This window comes from Eptatretus burgeri, chromosome 1 (genome assembly GCF_056783735.1).
Source record: "Eptatretus burgeri isolate ZD-2024b chromosome 1, Ebu_testis_v1, whole genome shotgun sequence".
Lineage (NCBI taxonomy): Eukaryota > Metazoa > Chordata > Myxini > Myxiniformes > Myxinidae > Eptatretus > Eptatretus burgeri.
Window position 1 is genome coordinate 24,646,221 of NC_140961.1, and position 8,385 is coordinate 24,654,605.

The 8,385-nt window shown below is 50.9% G+C and overlaps 1 protein-coding gene across 2 annotated transcripts; it reads left to right on the forward strand.

Annotated features, from left to right (window-relative positions):
• Positions 1-76: 76 nt before the first annotated feature.
• LOC147034043 (ATP synthase F(0) complex subunit g, mitochondrial-like) lies at positions 77-8,060 on the forward strand. Of its 2 annotated transcripts, none has more exons than XM_085885183.1 (3): positions 77-232; positions 4,311-4,471; positions 7,879-8,060. In XM_085885183.1, exons 1-3 carry the CDS (start codon positions 169-171, stop codon positions 7,975-7,977), a joined length of 324 nt encoding a protein of 107 aa, XP_085741309.1. In that variant the 5' UTR covers positions 77-168; the 3' UTR covers positions 7,978-8,060. The 2 variants fall into 2 exon arrangements, with proteins under 2 accessions (XP_085741309.1, XP_085742143.1); XM_085886017.1 differs by lacking the exon at positions 7,879-8,060 and adding an exon at positions 4,656-4,932.
• Positions 8,061-8,385: the final 325 nt, after the last annotated feature.

Genomic DNA, 8,385 nt, shown 5'->3' on the forward strand with positions numbered 1-8,385 from the left:
TTTGTCGTTTGTTATACCTCAACCTTCGCTGTTAAAATCAAAAATAAGAAAGAGAAAAATCGTGCGTTCAAAGTTCCAGAGTTCTAAAATACCAAAAACATTTATAACCGGAAGAAGAAGTATTCGAAGTAGGAGAAGAAGACAACGAGAGGAAGAAGATCAGGCAAGATGGCGCAAGCGCTGCAGCGGTTCGCCAATGTCGTCGTGAAGAAAACTCCTCAGGTGGTTTCAGGTAACGTTATGCTCTTTTTCCACATGAACAAAAAAAAACTCATTTTTTTTTTCGACCGTTTTGATGCATAAATTGTTTTTTTTTTTGGTATTTCTCGTATCGTGTAGTTTTATGTGAAAGTCGTCGAATGTCATTCCTCTGACCTCAGGTTCGTAATGGTGAAGAAAACACACACACGCAGGTGTATCGCTGTTTTTAATGGTTCGTGTTTCTGTTTTCCTGTGAAACGTTTAAAAAGGAACAGGTACACACAGGTGGAATAGAAACATGGACTTGGACACGCAGCTGGGACTTGAACGGGACAGAGAAGGGATATCCGCGTGATTTGTGGATATCTTCCTCCCACGCCCTCGCCCACACCCCCCCCCGAACTCGACACCCCCCCCGAACTCGACACCCCCCGAACTCGACACCCCCTGAACTCGACACCCCCCGAACTCGACACCCCCCGAACTCGACACCCCCCCGAACTCGACACCCCCCGAACTCGACACCCCCCCGAACTCGACACCCCCCGAACTCGACACCCCCCGAACTCGACACCCCCCCGAACTCGACACCCCCCAAACTCGACACCCCCCGAACTCGACACCCCCCGAACTCGACACCCCCCGAACTCGACACCCCCCGAACTCGACACCCCCCGAACTCGACACACCCCCGAACTCGACACCCCCCGAACTCGACACCCCCGAACTCGACACCCCCCGAACTCGACACCCCCGAACTCGACACCCCCCGAACTCGACACCCCCCGAACTCGACACCCCCCGAACTCGACACCCCCCCGAACTCGACACCCCCCGAACTCGACACCCCCGAACTCGACACCCCCGAACTCGACACCCCCCGAACTCGACACCCCCCCGAACTCGACACCCCCCGAACTCGACACCCCCGAACTCGACACCCCCCCGAACTCGACACCCCCCGAACTCGACACCCCCCGAACTCGACACCCCCCGAACTCGACACCCCCGAACTCGACACCCCCCGAACTCGACACCCCCCCGAACTCGACACCCCCCCGAACTCGACACCCCCCGAACTCGACACCCCCCCGAACTCGACACCCCCCGAACTCGACACCCCCGAACTCGACACCCCCCAACTCGACGCCCGCCCCCCAACTCGACACCGCCCCCCAACTCGACACCCCCCGAACTCGACACCCCCCGAACTCGACACCCCCCGAACTCGACACCCCCCGAACTCGACACCCCCCGAACTCGACGCCCCCCCCGAACTCGACACCCCCCAACTCGACGCCCGCCCCCCCGAACTCGACGCCCGCCCCCAACTCGACGCCCCCCCCCAACTCGACGCCCGCCCCCAACTCGACGCCCGCCCCCAACTCGACGCCGCCCCCCAACTCGACGCACCCCCCGAACTCGACGCCCCCCCCGAACTCGACGCCCCCCCCGAACTCGACGCCCCCCCCCGAACTCGACGCCCCCCGAACTCGACGCCCCCCCGAACTCGACGCCCCCCCGAACTCGACGCCCCCCGAACTCGACGCTCCCCCGAACTCGACGCCCCCCGAACTCGACGCCCCCCCGAACTCGACGCCCCCCGAACTCGACGCCCCCGAACTCGACGCCCCCGAACTCGACGCCCCCCCGGAACTCGACGCCCCCCGAACTCGACGCCCCCCCGAACTCGACGCCCCCCCCCCGAACTCGACGCCCCCCGAACTCGACGCCCCCGAACTCGACGCCCCCGAACTCGACGCCCCGAACTCGACGCCCCCGAACTCGACGCCCCCCGCCGACGCCCCCGAACTCGACGCCCCCCGAACTCGACGCCCCCCCGAACTCGACGCCCCCGAACTCGACGCCGCCCCCGAACTCGACGCCGCCCCCGAACTCGACGCCGCCCCCGAACTCGACGCCCCCCCGAACTCGACGCCCCCCGAACTCGACGCCCCCGAACTCGACGCCCCCGGAACTCGACGCCCCCCGAACTCGACGCCCCCGAACTCGACGCTGCGCCCCCGAACTCGACGCCGCCCCCGAACTCGACGCCGCCCCCGAACTCGACGCCGCCCCCGAACTCGACGCCCCCCCCGCTCGACGCCCCGAACTCGACGCCCCGAACTCGACGCCCGCCCCCCGAACTCGACGCCCCCGAACTCGACGCCCCGAACTCGACGCCCCCGAACTCGACGCCCCCCCGAACTCGACGCGCCCCCCCGGAACTCGACGCCCCCCGAACTCGACGCCCCTCCGGAACTCGACGCCCGCCCCCCGGAACTCGACGCCCGCCCCGGAACTCGACGCCCGCCCCGGAACTCGACGCCCGCCCCCCGGGAACTCGACGCCCGCCCCCGGAACTCGACGCCCGCCCCCCGGAACTCGACGCCCGCCCCCCGGAACTCGACGCCCGCCCCCGGAACTCGACGCCCGCCCCCCGGAACTCGACGCCCGCCCCCGGAACTCGACGCCCGCCCCGAACTCGACACCCGCCCCCCGAACTCGACACCCGCCCCCCGAACTCGACACCCGCCCCCCGAACTCGACACCCGCCCCCCGAACTCGACACCCGCCCCCGAACTCGACACCCGCCCCCCGAACTCGACACCCCCCCCCATCTTTTTCTTCCTTCTTCCTCCGTCCACCCTCCTCGAAGTCTTTCACGAATCGGCTGGCCAGGCCTGACGTTCCACTTCGTAGTTAAGGCAAGGATTTATTCTGGGTGCTGGAGATAGCTTGCCAACTCTTTACGAAGGATACCATGAGATCTTTTAATGTCCACCGACTAATGCCAGCAGATGGGATGCCGATTTAACGTTCTTCCAAGGGGAAGGAACACATTGATGAATCACCCTGTTTGTGAAACACCAGGATGACAGATTCTGGCTTGGTCAGGACTTGAACCCCCACCCCCCCGCCCCCCAAAGAAAAAAACATCTGCTTTGTGTATAATGCCAATGATCCCTCAGATTTTCAACTTTATAATGTGAAAAGAGTTGAAAGGATGGTGAATATCCAAAGCAGGTGAGGCCTGTTATGTTGTGTTTTTTTTCCTTGGTGCTTCCAGTCTTGCTCTATGGATGTGAGACTTGGGACTCTGACCAGGAAGCTGAGACGGAGACTTAATTCCTTTGGTACCAGGTCTTTGCGGAGAATCCTTGGCTATCGCTGATCAGACTTTGTGTCCAAGAAGCGGTTGCTGAGGGAGACTCAAATGAGATTTGTTACCTGCATGGTCCGTGAGTGTCAGCTGCGGCTGTTGTGGCTCGTTTTCGTTTTTTTGTGGCTCAACAAGTGGCTCGTTTCCCTGACGCTGATCCTGCTCACCAGATTCTCTCAGCAAGGGAGTCTCATGAGTGGAGGAGGCCAATGGGCCGACCACGTGCCTCGTGGTTGCAGCAGGTTGATCAGCATCTCAAGGAGATGGGGATGGCCAGACGGAGGCCCCTTAAGTACCAATGGAAAGTGGACGCCACGATGCGCTGCTCTGGCACATGCTCCTATACCTAACCAAACCTACCTGCAAGCCTCGTGTTGGCTTAGTAGTAAGGGTGGCTGGCTTGGGGTCCTGAGTTTGAGCCCTGTGGCTGCTGTATTAACACCAGGAGGGCTTGGCTCAGCCTGTCATCCTTCCGTGGTCGGCAAAATGAATACCAGTGTACTGGTATAGTTGCACGGAATCAGGGGCATAGTCGTGCCCCACCAAAATAACTACCCTGTAGTCAAGCTGCCAAACACAAGAAGAAGGACACCCTAACCTATGTTTTTGGTAACACATCCCAAGTAAACACTTGGAGGAAGAAGAAGAGCCCCGATAAATTTGTTGTGGGATTTCATCAGAGTTGAGGTTGAGATGTTGGTGCTGGGTGTTGGCTTGTAGATGTGGGAATGCCAAGGAATTTGGTTCTATTAAGGGCTTCTGACAAATTCTGCCTTGTGGCTCATCAGGTACCATATTCTTTCTAGAAGGAGGTATAAATCCATTCCATTAACCAAGGTGGAGTCGTCAGAAAAATGTTACACTTTACAACTTGACTTGATAAGACCAGACGTTTTGCAAAACCAAAGTATTTTCGTTGCTAAGTTTGCAGTTGTTCCTCCTGCAGGTGCTGTCTCCTTTTGCCGCCCTCATTTGATTACCTTCTGGTCTCTGGCACGTGTGGAGTTAACCCCTCCACGGATTTCAGAGGTGCGACCTGCTGTGGAAATGTTGCGGGGCGAGGTGAAAGCCGCTAAGCTAGGGCATTACAAGCAGCTCACTGTTCGGGTAAGACTATGTGCCTGTAACCATGTACGATTGTTAAATAACTGGTGATGTTGTTTTTGGAGTTTCAACTGCAGTTCAGTCCTGCTTCAATGTAGTGTTTTTATTTTTATTTTTAGGTGATTATTACCTCTGCCACCCAAGGTGGAAGGTTATGTTTTCACCCAGGTTGTTTGTCTGTTTGCAGGATATCTCAAAAAGTTGTGGACGGATTTGGGTGAAATTTTGTGGACAGGTTGGGTGTGTGACAAGGACGAACTGATTAGATTCTGGTGAAGATCCGGATTTGGATATGAGAATTTTTATCGCCTGCCGCGTGGAGAAGGGGGATGTTGTTGTCACCCAGGTCATCCGGTTGTCCGTCCGTCCACATTTATAGCTGTGAGTGCGATAACTCATAAACTGTTAGCCATATCGATTTGAAATTTGGGTCACACACGTACCACCTGAAAAGGAAGAACTCCATTGATTTTGGGCGTGGCCGGATCCAAGATGGCCGACTGGGGTGGCCATTTTGAAAATTTTTTTTTGTAATAAATGGAAAACCGCTTATCTGATTTCAATTATTTTTGGTTACTACGTTCCTCATCCCTGGGGAACTTTTTCGAGATGATGACCAAATGGTGTCTTGTTTCCAATTCACCTCCCTCATCTGGAATATGTATGACCTTTTTCATTCAATGGTGGGGGATTCCCCATCTCTGATGGTATATTTAAATGTTTAAAGTGATTCTTCACCATTGAGAGATGTGGACAAACCGATTATATAGCACAACATCTCAAAAAGTTGTGGACAGACTCGGACAAAACTTGGTGGACAGGTTGGGTGTGTGCCAAGGACGAATAGATTCCATTTTGGTGAAGATCCAGATCTCGATATGAGAATTTTAAGAGTGATTCTTCCCCATTGAGAGAAGGAGCCAAAATGATGTATAGCATGATATTTCCAAAAATTATTGGGCCAGATGTGTTCTACTGGATCAGGTATTGTGGGGTGGAGATATGTGCTCTCGAGTGCCCTTCTAGTTTTGTTTTTTTTTCAATTCGATCACAGCTTTGTACATGTCATGATGTTAATTACAGCCACCTCCTTTATTACAATCTGGAATCATTGCTTGGATAGTATTCCTATTTCTGCTACCTTTACATTTGGATTGGTGCTTCACCATTGCAAAGCAATACTGACATAGATAATGTGTAGAACCCTTTTTAAATGTTTGAAGAAGAACCTCATGCACAATGAAATTTATTGCATCAAAAAGTAATAAATAACCATCGACCTTCGTGAGACTGACCTTGCCCTCGTCTATTCCTTCCACCCCCCACCCTCAAATATGTTTAGGAACCTTGTCTATTTTATTTTCACCCTGCCAGAGTATCCTCTGAAATTATTAAACTTTGGAAAAAGAGGAATTTTTTTTTTATTATGGAGTGGAAGTGTTAGAAAACTTAACGATAAGAGATTGGATTAAATAGAAATAAACTCGCTCAATAGAACATTGCGCCAATTACTCGCTCTGCTTCAGCTGGCAATGGACGTTCGTGATTCATAAAATGTGACCTGTTTGTGTTGGTGGCCCTGTGCTTCATGTGTTCATGGTGTTTGTTACTTACGAAATCTAAAGATTTCCTAAGTATATAGATGACTTCCGTTTCTGTTTGTTTTTGTTTGTTTGTAGGCACGATAACTCGAGAACGGAAGAAGCTACCAATGTCAAATTACACCACGTGATTCAGGAGGGTGATGGCTAGTGCCGATTAGATTTTGGTCAAAATCGGTCACAGTGAGGTCAAACATCCAAAATTTTTGATGGTTTAGTACAGAATCATCGTAGAAACTTCTGGTTTGCTTCGCTACCTTCTCGAGAGACAGCTTTTATTAGACAAGGTCAGAGGTCAAGTTGACAATTTTGTAAGTACCAGTCTATGACTGCTTGTTTGTTTGTTTGTTTGTCCCCCCCTCCCCCCCAAACCCTGGGATTTTAGATTTTCCATTGTGAGTCATGAACTGCCGGTAACCTATCCCTTTTTTATACGCCCGATATATTCTCTATTATAATACCAAGCTTGCACACTAAAAACTCGGCTCGCCGTCACACGATCCCTATGAAATTGCTGTGGTACTTAGTGGACATGCCGACAATGTTTGGGAAGTCTTGGCGTTCCATAGTACCACTTGCATTTTGCACAATGCGTATTTTTGTCATTCCCCGTGTACGGTCTGTCGTCTGCTTCCAGCTATGTTGTACTGCTGTCCCGTGTGTGTGTGTGTGTGTGTGTGTGTGTGTGTGTGTGTGTGTGTGTGTGTGTGTGTGTGTGTGTGTGTGTGTGTGTGCGGGTACGTGTGTGTGTGGGTACGTGTGTGTGTGGGTACGTGTGTGTGTGTGGGTACGTGTGTGTGTGGGTACGTGTGTGTGTGTGTGTGTGTGTGTGTGTGTGTGTGTGTGTGTGTGTGTGTGTGTGTGTGTGTGTGTGTGTATCAGGGCGTATTATTTACATTGGAGCAATGCCCCAACATTCACGCATTCTACGGTTGTCATTTTTCAGGAACGTATCCCCTGCGAATGTCGGGGTCCGACGGTACTTGGGTCAAATCTCTTATTGTTATGGCAACTGGATGAATCCTAACTTTCATCAATTTGCTAGATGACATTTTAGAAAAAGCTTTTTATTTCAGATAAGGAATGAAAAATGTAGCGATCATCCCATCTCATGATAAAAATTTTTTTTGGGATTCAATTGATAGATAATGGTTTAGCCATTTTTGATATATTTTTCCAAAAGTTATGAAATATAAAATAACCTTAATGTATCTTCGATCTAAACACTGATATCTTGTTGATGATGGCATGTATCGTATGTGTCGGCCTCAACACTCTGCCAATATAAAAATCATCATCGACATTTGTTTGATGAAAATAACGGTAAAAATATAGGGGAGCTTCGTCATCTCAAAATAGCAGCAGAAAGTGACTTGCTCTCAGGAAATTAGACTCTGGTCAAAAAACAGTGAAAGAATTGCCCACTCAGTTACGGGCACGGTTAAAAGAAACAGAAGATCGATGGTGGAACGAGAAAGCAAGAATTATTCGGCCATGTTGATGGTTATGAGTGAAGTTCCTTCTGATACCTTGAAAATGATCTTTGGGTTCAAACATGATGGCGTTGTCCCATTCTACCTCGCTTACAGACAAATGTGAACCTCCTTTGCCAACATCTTCAAGTCTGGTCCCTGTGGTTAACAAATGTATTTACCCTTTTAGTGAATGTTGTTTTTGATTGGCAAAGTCTTTCCTCAGTTGTACACATTATTTCCATGACAAGTATTGTAAAAAAAGAAATAAATAATTCAGCTGTTTTGGATGTGTTGCTGTTTATAGATTGCATTCAATTATTCAATGTGTTGACAGGAGGCTGTTCGTGGTGGGCTGGTTGCGGTGGAGGTGGCAATGTGGTTCTTCGTGGGTGAAGTGATAGGCCGGGGCAGCCTCGTCGGCTACAACGTTTGATTTGCTTTTGGGTTATTATTAAAATTGTGGGGAAGAGTGTGCATATCGGAATAAAAATAAACCTTGAAGCTTACAGTCCTAAACCTGTCTCTCTCTCGCTCTCTCTTTAAACATAACTAGGATATTTTGCTATGCTTGTGATTGATTAAAAGTTGATCATTTTGTAAATATGTTTTAGAGTAAGCTATGCCTAAGTCAAAAAAGTTTGGAATGATACTGTTGCAAAGGAGGTTTTGTGATAAAATATATGTATGCTTGATAAGGAAGACACTTTTACCCTTGTCTAGCAATGAATTCCCACCCTAACTTTAAAGCAGAATCCCTCCTGTTTGAAAAGACGATGTGCATAGGAAGGACTAATAATGAGACAAGCAGGTAACTACGGGGGCATGAACAACCTAAACAAGA